We start from the raw sequence: 17128 nt of genomic DNA, 5'->3' as shown, positions 1-17128 counted from the left end.
TTGAAATAAAAACCTGGCGCGATTTGAACGAATGAACATTCAAGGCCATTATGAAGGCTAGAACCTTCTCTGTCTGTTGTAACGGATATTGCAGTTACACAAGGAGGACACAGTCCCTACATACTGCATTGGAGCAAAAACGATCTGCGTTTTGTGTGATGATGTAGGCTAATCTTTGTAGTTGCTGCCATATTATAGTCACTTGCCAGAGTTGCTGAACAAGAACACTACTACTTTGACTTCCTGTCTGCCTCCTGCTTAGCCAATGTTTGTAATGATTATTACAAAATAATATTAAATCACTAATTAGACTGTGTGTCTGTGTCTCGCTTGTGTTTAATATGCTGTCTTGATAGCTTCATGCCCCAATGCAAAACTCCCCACTTGAGTTTTGCATTGGGGCAAAAAACGATGTGAGTTTGTATGAACATGTTGATTGTGTCTTTTGTGCACAACATGTAAATAGTTGCATGTAGCCTAACTAACTTCCTGAAAAAATAACATGAAATTGAGCTTATGCTTTACAGCGTACTTAGGCATGGAATGCAATAGTTCAAACATGTACAACATAAAGTTTGTAGGCTACACCAGGCAAAGGCTCAGCTGGGGAAGCGACAGTGGAGAATTGTGCAGCAGCAACGCAGGCAGTGGAGTGGGCAGCAACTACGTAAAATAAATCCCGCACATGCGCAGAAAACTCCTTATCTTTAGCCACGGCAAGTGAAGGATTCCAGAAAATCCGGAACCGCAGCCACTCCGATAGTCAACAGTTTATCTTTCTCACTCTGACATGGCCTGTGATCCCACGCTTTTCGCACCACTGTAGCCTACCACCAAGGATGAACAAGGCGCATTACCTCATCCACGGCGATCCTGTCACGCTACCCTGCGGTTTAACTTTGGCGTGCGCGCTTGAACCAGAGGAGACCTCGTTTTACTTATGGGAGTAAAACCGAGAAGAGGCATGGACTATGGGATATTATTCTGACGTCCTTGTGGCATTGCTTGCAATTAATGGAGTCATGGGTGTTTTTGTTGGAAATCTCATCAATGGAAAATATATCAGGATGTGTCGGTGTAATGTATCGCGTCCCTTTGTCGAGGCTTTTCTGCGGTTTTAGATCTGCTGAGGGAAGCCAGTGATCTGGATAGCACCGTGGTCGACCTGAGGTGACTATACTTCAATAACCTCCATCGCAATAGTGTCAGATTGAGTGAATTGACGAAGGAACACTATAACCCAAATCAATGAAGATTCTGAGGCTTTTCCTAAAGAAAGGTGCGCATATGCTGCAGTGTCTCTGTGGAAAGCGATCGAAGTCGACTACAACCACGAGCGGTGAGACATCTTGCATGCTTCTTTCTTTCAGTGCGAGGGGCTCTGTTCTCCGTAGTGGTGTGGGGTGATTCGTCTCTCTCCATCGGTGTGCTTTCAGAAATCTCCGTTTCTAAATGGGAGAAACAGTGAGAGCCATACATTTGAAAACAAAACAATTAGACATTATTGTAGAATCATTAACATTGAGACAAATTGCCTCCTTTATCAGTATTTTTTTATTCAATCAGTGCGACCAGTTAGACATCTAAAAGTCCCTATAATCAAACCAGTGGAGTCGCTTAAGTGGGCCACTGAGAGGCAGTAATTTCATACTGAGTGAGCATCTATCTACATTAGCCATGACACTTATATGATAATATTTCATCATCTTCTATTTGATGTGTAAGTCGTGGTGATTTTATCAGAAGACGTGTTTGTGCGTTGGAGTATGTCTGTGTGATGCAGTGTGTAGATGCATTAATGCGTGTATGTAGGCCTAGACTGTCAAGTGCAGTTTCACAAGTAGCAATACGTGTCTTGTGTGTAGGATAGATTGCTCAGTGGAAGAAAGTAACTGCATTCAGGAATTGTATTCTGCAGCGCTGGTATTCTACCCAGTGAAAATGGCCAAACAAAATCTAAACTGCTATGCCGGTGAGTTTTGCGCTCCAAGACTGATTCAGCACACTGGACAGCACAGAACCTTAACCACTGACTTTTTTCGGTAAACCAGTAACGTAAAAGTAGACCACTACACTCGATTTACCAAAGTTAGCGACAGCACAGTACGACTACTACTAATTATTCACAATATTTTTCTAAAATGAATTACCGAATGCCTCCCTAAAACTGTGGTCACAGTGTGGTGGCTTTATGAAAGTGTTTGGTGCTTTCCTCTGAAATTATATTTCTCGAGTTATGCTGTGCTTGCAGTTCTCTGGGGCAGGACTCCATGCCTCTCTCAGGAATTCGCCCTGGCCTTCACAATGCAGAGGACAGTAGGAGGGGTGCAGAGACTTCAGCACTGGGGCAGATGCACATGCAGGGTGAAAAAATTAATAATAATTTGACTAATAAAAGCAGGGCATTTTGCACACAGTGATCGACTGAGTTAGTGGTCTTTGTCCACAAGAGCTAATGAGTCAAACTAAGTCCTGGGATCGAATAGTATCTTTGAGCATTTGCTTGAGCCTACCTGGAGTGCCAGATGGGTGGGGTTTGCACTTTGAGGACTATTCCATTGGTCCCATTGTGCCAGGCAAGCTCAATCAAGCACAGCTAAAGTATTTGAGCGATTTCAAATACTATACTGAACAAAAATATCAACACAACATGGAACAATTTAATATAAGGAAATCAGTCAATTGAAATAAATTCATTAGGCCCAAATGTATGGATTTCGCATGACTGGGCAGGGGAGCAGCCATGGGTGGGTCTGGGAGGGCATATTGTAGGTCCACCCACTTGCCAATCAGAATGAGTTTTTCCTCACAAAAGGACATTATTAAACAGAAATACTCCTCAGGTTAATCAGTTGTCCGGGTTGCAGGTCTCAGACAATCCTGCAGGTGAAGAAGCCGGATGTGGAGTTCCTGGTCTGGTGTGGTTACACGTGGTCTGCGGTTGTGAGGCCGGTTGGACGTACTAACAAATTCTCTAAAACAACGTTGGAGGCAGCTTATGGTAGAGAAATTAACATTCCTGCAGTCAGCATGCCAATTGCACGCTCCCTCAAAACTTGAGACATTGTGTTGTGTGACAAAACAGCACATTTTAGATTGGCATTTTATTATCGGCAGCACAAAGTGCACCTGTGTAATGATCATGCTGTTTAATCAGCTTCTTGATATACACCTATCAGGGCGGCAGGTAGCTTAGTGGTTAAGAGCGTTGTGCCAGTAACCGAAAGGTCGCTGGTTCTAATCCCCGAGCCGACTAGGTGAAAAATCTGTCGATGTGCCCTTAAGCAAGGCACTTAACCCTAATTGCTGATGTAAGTCGCTCTGGATAAGAGCGTCTGCTAAATGACTAAAATGTAAATGTAAAAATGTATCTTGGCAAAGGAGAAATGCTCACTAACAGGGACATAAACAAATTTGTGCACAACATTTTAGAGAACTTGTATTTCAGTTCATGAAACATGGACCAACACTTTACATGTTGCGTTTATATTTTTGTTCAGTATATTTAAACCCAGGTATGAGTCAAATACAGGTCAAGTGAGTTAAAGAGAATATTTGAGCAAAACAGTTAGCAAGGGTATATTACATTTACATTTTAGTCATTTAGCAGACGCTCTTATCCAGAGCGACTTACAGTTAGTGAGTGCATACATTTTCATACTGGCCCCCCGTGGGAAACGAACCCACAACCCTGGCGTTGCAAGCGCCATGCTCTACCAACTGAGCTACATGGTCATCATTACATTTACATTTTTACATTTTAGTCATTTAGCATACGCTCTTATCCAGAGCGGCTTACAGGAGCAATTAGGGTTAAGTGCCTTGCTCAAGGGCACATTTACGTCATTTAGCAGACGCTCTTATCCAGAGCGACTACAAGTTGGTGCATTCACCCTATAGCCAGTGGGATAACCACTTTACAATTATACTTTTTTTTTTTTTGGGGGGGGGGGGGGGGGTAGAAGGATTACTTTATCCTATCCCAGGTGTTCCTTAAAGAGGTGGGGTTTCAAATGTCTCCGGAAGGTGGTGAGTGACTCCGCTGTCCTGGCGTCGTGAGGGAGCTTGTTCCACCATTGGGGTGCCAGAGCAGCGAACAGTTTTGACTGGGCTGAGCGGGAACTATGCTTCCGCAGAGGAAGGGGAGCCAGCAGGCCAGAGGTGGATGAACGCAATGCCCTCGGTTGGGTGTAGGGACTGATCAGAGCCTGAAGGTACGGAGGTGCCGTTCCCCTCACAGCTCCATAGGCAAGCACCATGGTCTTGTAACGGATGCGAGCTTCAACTGGAAGCCAGTGGAGTGTGCGGAGGAGGGGGGTGACGTGAGAGAACTTGGGAAGGTTGAACACCAGACGCGCTGCGGCATTCTGGATGAGTTGTAGGGGTTTAATGGCACAGGCAGGGAGCCCAGCCAACAGCGAGTTGCAGTAATCCAGACGGGAGATGACAAGTGCCTGGATTAGGACCTGTGCCGCTTCCTGTGTAAGGCAGGGTCGTACTCTCCGAATGTTGTAGAGCATGAACCTGCAGGATCGGGTCACCGCCTTGATGTTAGCGGAGAACGACAGGGTGTTGTCCAGGGTCACGCCAAGGCTCTTCGCACTCTGGGAGGAGGACACAACGGAGTTGTCAACCGTGATGGCGAGATCATGGAACGGGCAGTCCTTCCCCGGGAGGAAGAGCAGCTCCGTCTTGCCAGGGTTCAGCTTGAGGTGGTGATCCGTCATCCATACTGATATGTCGGCCAGACATGCAGAGATGCGATTCGCCACCTGGTTATCAGAAGGGGGAAAGGAGAAGATTAGTTGTGTATCGTCAGCGTAGCAATGATAGGAGAGGCCATGTGAGGATATGACAGAGCCAAGTGACTTGGTGTATAGGGAAAAAAGGAGAGGGCCCTGTTTGAATAATTTAAGAATGCATCCTTTGTAATCTAAACTGATATGACTAGATACAGTGAATTCGGAAAAGAATTCCGACCCCTTTACTTTTTCCACATTTTGTTACGTTACAGCCTTATTCTAAAATGGATGAAATAAAAACATTTCCTCATTATTCTGCACACAATACCCCATAATGACAAAGTGAAAGCAGGTTTTAAAAATGTTTGCACATTTATTCAACCCCCCCCCCCCAGAAATACCTTATTTACATAAGTATTCAGACCCTTTGCTATGAGACTCGAAATTGAGTTCAGGTGCATCCTGTTTCCATTGATCATCCTTGAGCTGTTTATACAACTTGATTGGAGTCTACCTTTGGTAAATTCAATTGATTGGACATGATTTGGAAAGGCACACACCTGTCTATATAAGTTCCCACAGTTGAAAGTGCATGTCAGAGAAATAACCAATCCATGAGGTCGAAGGAATTGTCCGTAGAGCTCCGAGACAGGATTGTGTTGAGGCACAGATCTGGGGAAGGGTACCAAAACATTTCTGCAGCATTGAATGCCCCCAAGAACACAGTGGCCTCCATCATTCTTAAATGGAAGAAGTTTAGAAGCACCAAGACTTCCTAGAGCTGGCCACCCGGCAAAACTGAGCAATCGGGGGAGAAGGGACTTGGTCATCAAGGTGATCAAGAACCCGATGGTCACTCTGAAAGAGCTCCAGAGTTATTCTGTGGAGATGGGAGAAACTTCCGGAAGGACAACCATCTCTGCAGCACTCCACCAATCAGGCCTTTATGGTAGAGTGGCCAGACGAATGCCCCTCCTCAAAAGGCACATGACAGCCCGCTTGGAGTTTGCCAAAAGTCACCTAAAGACTCTCAGACCATGAGAAACAAGATTCTCTGGTCTGATGAAACCAAGATTAAACTCTTTGGCCTGAATGCCAAGCGTCACGTCTGGAGGAAACCTGGCACCACCCCTACGGTGAAGCATGGTGGTGGCAGCATCATGCTGCGGGGATGTTTTTCAGCGGCAGGGACTGGGAGACTAGTCATGATCGAGGGACAGATGAACGGAGAAAATTACAGAGAGATCCTACATGAAAACCTGCTCCAGAGTGCTCAGGACCTCAGACTGGGGAGAAGGTTCACCTAACAACAAGACAACGACCATAAGCACACAGCCAAGGCAATGCAGGAGTGGCTTCGGGACAAGTCTCTGAATGTCCTTGAGTGGCCCAGCCAGAGCCCGGACATGAACCCGATCGAACATCTCTGGAGAGACCTGAAAATAGCTGTGCAGCGACGCTCCCCATCCAACCTGACAGAGTTTGAGACGATCTGCAGACAAGAATGGGAGAAACTCTCCAAATACAGGTGTGCCAAGCTTGTAGCGTCATACCCAAGAAGAGTCGAGGCTGTAATCGCTGCCATAGGTGCTTCAACAAAGTACTGAGTATGCTGGCCCATGTTGACTCCAATGCTTCCCACAGTTGTCTTGAGTTGGCTGGATATCTTTTTGGTGGTGGACCATTCTTGATACACACAGGGCGCTGTTGAGCGTGAAAAACCCAGCAGTGTAGCAGTTCTTGACATAAACCGTTGCCCCTGGCACCTACTACCATACCCTGTTCAAAGGCACTTCAATCTTTTGTTTTACCCATTCACCCTCTGAATGGCACACATACATAATCCGTGTCTCAATTGTCTCAAGACTTTAAAATCCTTCTTGAACCTGTCTCCTCCCCTTCATATACACTGATTGAAGTGGATTTAACAAGTGACATCAATAAGGGATCATAGCTCTCACCTGGATACACCTGGTCAGTCTATATCATGGAAAGCGCAGATGTTCTTAATGTTTTGTACACTCAAAGTATTTTTCCAACTTTTGTTGTTACAAAGTGGATTAAAATTGATTTAATTGTCATTTTTTGGTCAACACAAAAAATACTATTTAATGTCAAAGTGGAAGACAAATAAATACAAAAAAGAAAATTATTAATGGAAAATTAAACACTAATATACCTTGATTAGATAAGTATTAAAACCCCTGAGTCAATACATGTTAAAATATATGGCAAGGCATGAAAATGGCTGTCTAGCAATGATTTTGAAAGGAATAATGGTCTGATATTGTACAATCTAGGTGTGCAAAGCTCTTAGAGACGTACCCAGAAAGACTCACAGCTGTAGTCGCTGCCAGAGGTGTTTCTAACATGTATTGACTCGGGTATGAATACTTATGTAAATTAGATTTCTGTACTTTAATTTTCAATACATTTGCAAAAATGTCTAAAAACATGTTTTCACTTATGGGTTGTTGTGTGTAGATGTTGAATTCGGGCTGTAACAACAAAATGTGGAATAAGTATGGTATGAACACTTAAGGCATTGTATATACTGTATGCCCTAGATTCTTGAACAATATAACCTAAAAATCCCTCATGAGCTCAATAAATGTTGTATTACTCTATTGATTATATATGTTTTGTCATTTGAGTCTTTGTAAACAAGCTTCAAAATCTCATGGACTGATCCAAAGCGCTGTCTACAAATTTGAGAGCGGTAACATTTGCCCAGTCTTATCCTTCAGCTTTACACCAAACAAAGTAGCCAGGCCAGGTTCAGGCTTAGAGCCAGGCTTGTGCCTTTTAATTTGAAGGGAACATGGTTAGGGCTGTTATGTGACCATATTACCGCTACACCGGCTGTCACGAGTCATGACTGCAGTCAAATTCCACGTGACCATTTAGTCACGGTAACTAGACTTCTCCAGAACAAGGCTTCTCCAAAACTGCGCTCTGATGCTGCTGATAGTCATTAGTAGCCTGCCAAACTTGCTAACTGCCAGTCGCTAATGGCCTGGTACTCAGCACTCTATTGTCCCTCTAATCACTCTGACATCAATCAAATCAAACACTTCATGAGAGCCCATGAGCTCATGTTGCCCAACATTTCTATAGGCTATGCAATTGCGTGTGCGGGGGATTTGAGTTCGCATTGCCAGCTTATCTCTCATTAAAGCATCAATCTAGTTGCCATCAATTGGCCCAGATTGTTTCACATAGCTATACTCGAAGACTATAGACTTAAACTGGTGAATAGTGTGTTGATTAATAAAGAGGTCAGAGTCAAATAAAAAAAAAAAAGAGTTTTGATGGCCTCTATTAAAAATAGGAGGATCCCATCAGCTTTCTATAGGCCAAGCCTACTAATATTTATTTCTCAACTTTCCTAATGTTAAGCACATTGATTTTCTTTACAACAGGAGTATAGCCTACCTGGCTGCCATGAAAATGAACCATGGGAAAAGCATCCTCCATTCGCTATTTAAGTACATAGATGACATGTATTTCTTTCCCCTGCCCCTGTTCCGACAAGTGCATGATAATGGTCCATTCTAAATCAAAACAAATTTCATATATATTATTTAGTATACAGTATGTAATGACAAGATTCAATTAAGAATAGTCTGATGGGTGACAATATTATCACTTGTGAATGATATATTATCACTTGTGAATGATGCCCAGTGTGTGCAGTAAGGCAAGAAACAGCGCATGCCTTTAAATCAGCCAAAGACACACTCCTAGTCATATTAACAACCCATGCTTGTTGTTGCATCTTTAGATTTTCCCTCTTTCAACATTTCTGAAGGATATTTTCATCTCTGTCATATGAAACCGCACTTTTGAGAACTGTGTTTTCCCGCTAATTGTATCACAACTAAAGCTGCATAAATACTCTAAATTAAGTATATAGGAGGACCTATTTCTTTGTTAACCGCTAAACACAGAATAGCCACGTGTGCACTCCCTCAGAAATTGTTTGTAGAAAATATCCTTTTTGTTTTATTCAGCTTTGTTTGAATTGTATGCCCATTCTTCATACTATAAAATAATACCACGTAATTCTAAGCCAATCTTGTCTGCTAAATAAACCAGTGTAGCCCACAGCCATATGGTATAGCCAGATCAGGGCCTAACATAAGGACAACTCAGAGTATGCAATTCTGTTCTTCTGAAATTGACTAAATTTTCTTCAAATCATGTTTCTTTAGACCTGTCTAAAATAAATAATGGATTTATTTTGATGGTGTAGTCTATATTAAATTGATTTATTCGACTTTTTAAAATGTAGATGTTCCAAAGGTCTGCATCAGGGGCTTGTAGGCTATGCTTGGAAGCCAGGAGATGCTAAACTTGTTTATGTTAATTACGGTCAATAACCATGAGACCGGCAGGTATTTGCTTGACAATCACCAGCTGACAAAATTTCATGACCACCACAGCCCTACACATGGCCCCCATAATATTCCTTTCATTGACTGTCTAATGGGAAGACACAATTCATGCTCTAACATTTACAGAAATTGATCACAGGTTTATTGGATATTGTACACATTTGCAGCTAAATGCTAAATTGCAGTATACAGACAAAAAAAAGAGAAGAGATTTAGGATGGGGAGAAATGGTGGAAGAGGGTGGTCCTATAGTCATCTGTGATGGACAGGTAGCCCACTGCTTGACATTGATGTGTCACTGAAGTGTATGCGACATGTATGGCTCAGCACAGAGAAACCACACAGCTGAGGCAGTCCAGCTGACCCTTCTCTAGAGAGAAACCATGCAGCTGATCTCTCTCTCTGTGTATGTATGTGTGTGTGTGTGATGCAGGGGACAGTTTGACTGGCTGTTTATCTGTGTCTGTCTGTCTGTCTGTCTTTCATGTGACCTCAGCAGGAAAATCTTTTGACCCTAATTTTTTTACATTTTTAGTCATTTAGCAGACGCTCTTATCCAGAGCGACTTAGGGGAGCAACTAGGGTTAAGTGCCTTGCTCAAGGGCACATTGACAGATTTTTCACCTAGTCGGCTCGGGGATTAGAACCAGCGACCTTTCGGTTATTGGCACAACGCTCTTAACCACTAAGCTACCTGATCTATCATCATTACATGTAATGCAAGATAGACTAAATATTTGTGAGAAACATTACTGTGTGTGTGTGTAAGATTGTGTAGTCGAAGCTGTGTTTTTACTATTTCAGCAGCTGCATCATCCATCCTCTATGAATCTTAATGGATTCTCATCAATAAGATATTACTGCACTTTGTTAGATATTACTACACTGTCGGAGCTAGAAGCACAAGCATTTCGCTACACCCGCAATAACATCTGCTAAACACGTGTACGTGACAAATACAATTTGATTTGATAATAGACAATACACCTCTGCCCCCCTGCAACTGTCTGTCCATCGCTCCTTCTGTGTTTATGTCTGTGAGCATCTGCATGGGTGTGTATATAATGGCTGCTTTAAATGATTGATTTATCATAAGCAAGTTTTAAGGATTTTTAGATGCAGGTTTGAATGTGGACAGAATTAGTTAAGTTACTGTATGAGTTTTTGTGATGGCGGCAGTTGTTTTAGAGGTTGATTTCAGTGAGTCTCTTCCAGCATTAGCTAAGAGCTGGACCCATCTGTCCTTCAGCTAGCTCTCTATGGCATTGAGAACGAGTCATTGACAACGCCAAGAGGGTGACGAATGTACAGACACGACAGCTTTGCTCCCATGGTAGCCTCTGGCGGAGGTTTGAAGTACTACATGCATTTCAACAACATTTTTACATTTACATTTTGGTCATTTAGCAGAGGTTATTATCCAGAGCGACTTACAGTTAGTGCATTCAACTTAAGGTAGCTAGGTAAGACAACCACATATCCCAATCATTGTTAGTAAAACTTTCCTCAATAAAACAGGAGTCAGAGCACGGCGCTTGTAACGCCAAGGTAGTGGGTTCGATCCCCGGGATCACCCGTACACAAAAAAAATAATGTATGCACGCATGACTGTAAGTCGCTTTGGATAAAAGCGTCTGCTAAATGGCATATTCAATTATTATTAAATACGAGTATGTAGAGTAACACTGTTACTTTACAGGTGGGAAGCTGTTGTTTATCTTCATCTTCTACACATTGCTGTTGGGGTAATAAAGTATTTTCACACTGAACACATACGCAGATCAGTCAGCTGAGCAATAGTTTAATTTAATTGACTCTGACCTCTTTATCAATCAACACACTATTCACCAGTGTTTAAGTCTATAGTCTTCGAGTATAGCTATGTGAAACAATCTGGGCCAATTGATGGCCACTAGATTGCCAGCTTATCTCTCATTAAAGCATCAATGCGAAATCAAATCCCCCGCACAGCTGATCTCAATTGCAACCATCATCCACCACCGATTTACCTCTCTATAATGCGGATGTCAGAGTTATCTTATAGTCCTGATTCCAACCAATATTTTTCAAGACGATTTTGCCCTCTGTTGGGTATTACCATTGGAACATTTTCATTTCACTAGTTGAGCTGACTAAGGGTGATTTATCTATTTGACCATCATTCCGTACAACTGAAATTAAGTATTTCCTCATGTAACAGTGTTGGTTATGTTTCCACATGTCACTGCAGAAATGTATGTAGTCGATGTTTATGTATACATAACCAATACATATTATTAAGGTGTTATGCCATTGGTCATGTTTGCAGATATGGGGATATCGCGCAGTGTTGTAAAGTACTAAAGTAAAAATACTTTGAAGTACTACTTAAGTAGGTTTTTGGGTATCTGTACTTTACTATTAATATTTTTGACAACTTTTACTTCACTACATTCCTAAAGAAAGTAATGTACTTTTTTTACTCCATATATTTCCCTGACACCCAAAAGTACTCGTTACATTGTTATGTTTAGCAGGACAGGAAAATGGTCCAATTTACGCACCTACACAGTGCCTTGCAAAAGTATTCATCCCCCTTGGCGTTTTTCCTATTTTGTTGCATTACAATCTGTAATTTAAATGGATTTTTATTTGGATTTCATGTAATGGACCAAATTGGTGATGTGAAATGAAAAAAAAAAACTTGTTTCAAAAAATTCTAAAAAATAAATAACGGAAAAGTGGTGTGTGCATATGTATTTACCCCCTTTGCTATGAAGCCCCTAAATAAGATCTGGTGCAACCAATTACCTTCAGAAGTCACATAATTAGTTAAATAAAGTCCACCTGTGTGCAATCTAAGTGTAACATGATCTGTCACATGATCTCAGTATATATACAGTGAGGGGAAAAAAGTATTTGATCCCCTGCTGATTTTGTACGTTTGCCCACTGACAAAGAAATGATCAGTCTATAATTTTAATGGTAGGTTTATTTGAACAGTGAGAGACAGAATAACAACAAAAAAATCCAGAAAAACGCATGTCAAAAATGTTATAAATTAATTTGCATTTTAATGAGGGAAATAAATATTTGACCCCCTCTCAATCAGAAAGATTTCTGGCTCCCAGGTGTCTTTTATACAGGTAATTAGCTGAGATTAGGAGCACACTCTTAAAGGGAGTGCTCCTAATCTCAGCTTGTTACCTGTATAAAAGACACCTGTCCACAGAAGCAATCAATCAATCAGATTCCAAACTCTCCACCATGGCCAAGACCAAAGAGCACTCCAAGGATGTCAGGGACAAGATTGTAGACATACACAAGGCTGGAATGGGCTACAAGACCATCGCCAAGCAGCTTGGTGAGAAGGTGACAACAGTTGGTGCGATTATTCGCAAATGGAAGAAACACAAAAGAACTGTCAATCTCCCTCGGCCTGGGGCTCCATGCAAGATCTCACCTCGTGGAGTTGCAATGATCATGAGAACGGTGAGGAATCAGCCCAGAACTACACAGACGGATCTTGTCAATGATCTCAAGGCAGCTGGGACCATAGTCACCAAGAAAACAATTGGTAACACACTACGCCGTAAAGGACTGAAATCCTGCAGCGCCCGCAAGGTCCCCCTGCTCAAGAAGGCGCATATACAGGCCCGTCTGAAGTTTGCCAATGAACATCTGAATGATTCAGAGGAGAACTGGGTGAAAGTGTTGTGGTCAGATGAGACCAAAATTGAGCTCTTTGGCATCAACTCAACTCGCCGTGTTTGGAGGAGGAGAAATGCTGCCTATGACCCCAAGAACACCATCCCCACCGTCAAACATGGAGGTGGAAACATTATGCTTTGGGGGTGTTTTTCTGCTAAAGGGACAGGACAACTTAACCGCATCAAAGGAACGATGGACGGGGCCATGTACCGTCAAATCTTGGGTGAGAACCTCCTTCCCTCAGCCAGGGCATTGAAAATTGGTCGTGGATGGGTATTCCAGCATGACAATGACCCAAAACACAATGCCAAGGCAACAAAGAAGTGGCTCAAGAAGAAGCACATTAAGGTCCTGGAGTGGCTTAGCCAGTCTCCAGACCTTACTCCCATAGAAAATCTGTGGAGGGAGCTGAAGGTTCGAGTTGCCAAACGTCAGCCTCGAAACCTTAATGACTTGGAGAAGATCTGCAAAGAGGAGTGGGACAAAATCCCTCCTGAGATGTGTGCAAACCTGGTGGCCAACTACAAGAAACTCCTAACCTCTGTGATTGCCAACAAGGGTTTTGCCACCAAGTACTAAGTCATGTTTTGCAGAGGGGTCAAATATTTATTTCCCTCATTAAAATGCAAATAAATTTATAACATTTTTGACGTTCGTTTTTCTGGATTTTTTTGTTGTTATTCTGTCTCTCACTGTTCAAATAAACCTACCATTAAAATTATAGACTGATCATGTTTTTGTCAGTGGGCAAACGAACAAAATCAGCAGGGGATCAAATACTTTTTTCCCTCACTGTACACCTGTTCTGAAAGGCCCCAGAGTCTGCAACACCACTAAGCAAGGGCACCACCATGCAAGCGGCACCATGAAGACCAAGGAGCTCTCCAAACAGGTCAGGGACAAAGTTGTGGAGCAGTACAGATCAGGGTTGGGTTATAAAAAATATCAGAAACTTTGAACATCCCACGGAGCACTATTAAATCCATTATAAAAAAAATTGAAAGAATATGGCACCACAACTAACCTGCCAAGAGAGGGCCGCCCACCAAAACTCACGGATCAGGCAAGGAGTGCATTAATCAGAGAGGCAACAAAGAGACCAAAGATAACCCTGAAGGAGCTGCAACGCTCCACAGCGGAGATTGGAGTATCTGTCCATAGGACCACTTTAAGCCGTACGCTCAACAGAGCTGGGCTTTACGGAAGAGTGGCCAGAAAAAAGCAATTGTTTGAAGAAAAAAATAAGCAAACACGTTTGGTGTTCGCCAAAAGGCATGTGGGAGACTCCCCAAACATATGGAAGGAGCTACTCTGGTCAGATGAGGCTAAAATTGAGCTTTTTGGCCATCAAGGAAAACACTATGTCTGGCGCAAACCCAACACCTCTCATCACCCCGAGAACACCATCCCCACAGTGAAGCATGGTGGTGGAAGCATCATGCTGTGGGGATGTTTTTCATCGGTAGGGACTGGGAAACTGGTCAGAATTGAAGGAATGATGGATGGCGCTAAATACAGGGAAATTCTTGAGGGAAACCTGTTTCAGTCTTCCAGAGATTTGAGACTGAGACGGAGGTTCACCTTCCAGCAGGACAATGACCCTAAGCATACTGCTATAGCAGCACTCGAGTGGTTTAAGGGGAAATATTGATGGCCTTGTCAAAGCCCAGACCTCAATCCAATTGAGAATCTGTGGTATGACTTAAAGATTGCTGTACACCAGCGGAACCCATCTAACTTGAAGGAGCTGGAGCAGTTTTGCCTTGAAGAACGGGCAAAAATCCCAGTATCTAGATGTACCAAGCTTATAGAGACATACCCCAAGAGACTTGCAGCTGTAATTGCTGCAAAAGGTGGCTCTACAAAGTATTGACTTTGGGGGGTGAATAGTTATGCACACTCAAGTTTTTTGGTCTTATTTCCTGTTTTGTTTCACAATAACAAATATTTTGCATCTTCAAAGTGGTAGGCATGTTGTGTAAATCAAATGATACAACCCCCCCCACCCCTATTTTTTTTTTTTTTATCCAGGTTGTAAGGCAACAAAATAGGAAAAATGCCAAGGGGGGTGAATGCTTTCGCAAGCCACTGTATAAAGAGAACATCACTAGTCATCCCTACTGCCTCTCATCTGGCGGACTCACTAAACACACATGCTTCATTTGTAAATTACGTCTGAGTGTTGGAGAGTGCCCCTGGCTATCCGCAAAAAAATGCTTCATATAAGGAATTTTAAATGATTTATTCCAGCTGTCTGGTATCATAATCACTTGACATGGTAACATCGAGAGATCAACTGGGGTGTATTCATTACGCTGATTCTGTGGCAAAATGTTTGTCTTTTGCAAAAGTTTTGCAACAAACCGTTTACTCCAAACTGAAAACGTTTTGCAACGAAAACGAGAGTTTCTATTGGACACATTCAAGTTGGTCCCACAGTGTTTGCTTCAATTTGGTTCGTAAACGGTAAATGGTTTCCTTAATGAATACACCCCTGATCTGCTGTTTTATCGTTGTGGGTTTTTCATTGCCGTCAAGTAATCTCCCATTAGTAGCGTTTTAAGAAATACAGCGCTAACCTGCAGGATCACGTTAAATTCTGTTGCTTGTCAACACTCGGATTTCACTTGTCACATCATCATAGTGGTTGACATGAGCACCCCCACCTGGCTAGATTAAGCAGAGAGTAGGCAGAAGTTGCCTCTCACCTGGTCTTAGATCTGGGCTTAAGGGCAACTTCACCCTCAACACATGACGTGATGATGAGCCTTGATATAGCTCATTATCTGGCTTACAGACACGGATCATAACGAGAGACTAGCCCAGACATGGTAGAAGAGAGTGACATGGTATGCATTATGTAATATAGCTCAATCATAAAACGGTGGTGGCAGTCTCTAGGTTAGAGATGGGGCCAGTAACCAAAGGGTCGCTGGTTCGATTCCCAGGATGGACAGAGAGCAATCTGGTGCAAATCTCATGTACCAGCTACTGCTGTTCTGACCTTGAGCAAGGCAACTTACCGGCTGTAGGGGTGCTGCTCAGCAGCAGACCCTGTCCTGCTTCTAGCCTCTTGTATGTGTGGTGTTCGGGGGGGGGTTGGGAATTTCCGATACAATAACATTGTATTCTTGACTGTATTGTACAAATTAGAGATGGTCATTATTTAAGCATAAAGAAAGCAGTAAGAGGACAGTGATTTACTTACATTTAGGATACTGATGGGAGAGTGCAGCACACTCTTGAGAAAACAGTGAGCAGTGAATTTTATTTGACCACATAATATACATTTTACCATATGTAACCGGTGGCTGATATACCCCACCGCCCTCGTACCTTACAGTTGCTGTGTGTGCATGATGAGGCACCCGGGATGTTTTAAGATTCCGTTTATAAGCCAGTTGTGTTTCAGATTCATACATTTTACAGAAGCCAAATCTCTAAATTTGTCACTAGTTGTGGAATGGAGCTCAGAGACGTGGACACATCAAACATTTAACACACTCTTGCTTCTGCTGCAATATGTGTGTATACTGTGTGTGTGTGTGTGTGTGAGAGAGAGAAACAGATGAGGAATATAGGCTACATAAAGTAACAGTATATCTACGCGTGGGTGCCGGCTAAAAGAGCAAGGCTATCTTTCAGTGCAATCTCTTAGAATATACAAAGAGATGTATCTTTGTAACCTACAGGATAAAATACTGTGTTTAGGGTTTAAGATGATAGAAGGTCATTCATCCTTCAGAAATGATCCAACAGTGCTGATGTTCATCGTAGTTGAGTAGAGTACAGTTCTCATGAACATACACTAGATGGCAATGTCTCTCATGGATAACTCACCCATCAACATACACAGGATTTGCTTTCTATGCCGCAAGGATTCATAGTATAGTAGCCTTGTTATGTGCTCATATTATTTGCATTTGTGTGTCTTTGAGTGTATACAGCTATTTGCTAAGACTATTTATCCACAGATACTTAATATGCACACCCGTGCAACAGACCTGGGTTCAAATACTATTTGAACATTTTCAAATACTTTTAGCGTTTGCTTTAGCCTGCCTAGAGTGCCAGATGGGCAGAAGTTTGCACTCCTTGGTTCCATTGTGTCAGGAATGCTCAATCAAGCCCAGAGAAAGTATTTGAGATCATTTCAAATATTATTTGTTCTGCAGGTGCTTTTCGAGTAGAGAGAACTGCACTATAAAAGATTCAGGGGACTGGGGAGTGTTGACTCTGGGCCAGAGCTTTCTCAGAGCGTTCGCAGCCTTGTATGAAAATAGGAAGAACAAGACACTG

The 17128-nt window shown here is 42.5% G+C and overlaps 1 protein-coding gene across 2 annotated transcripts in view; it reads left to right on the top strand.

Moving 5' to 3' along the window:
- LOC311102061 (fibroblast growth factor 12-like) overlaps positions 1-17128 on the top strand; it is a gene marked incomplete at both ends in the record, with an annotated part of 78924 nt that overhangs the window by 18601 nt on the left and 43195 nt on the right. The window contains one exon of one of the 2 annotated variants that reach the window (XM_084143280.1): positions 1249-1339. The exons of the other annotated variant lie outside the window; for it this stretch is intronic. Coding sequence (XP_083999406.1) covers positions 1249-1339 — 91 coding nt within the window. Of the gene's footprint in view, positions 1-1248; positions 1340-17128 lie in introns of those variants that run through there. 2 annotated transcript variants of the gene reach the window in all.

The sequence above is a fragment of the Coregonus lavaretus genome (genome assembly GCF_964263955.1).
Source record: "Coregonus lavaretus genome assembly, chromosome: 26".
In the NCBI taxonomy this organism is placed as follows: Eukaryota; Metazoa; Chordata; class Actinopteri; order Salmoniformes; family Salmonidae; genus Coregonus; species Coregonus lavaretus.
This window is presented reverse-complemented; position numbering and strand designations above follow the sequence as displayed.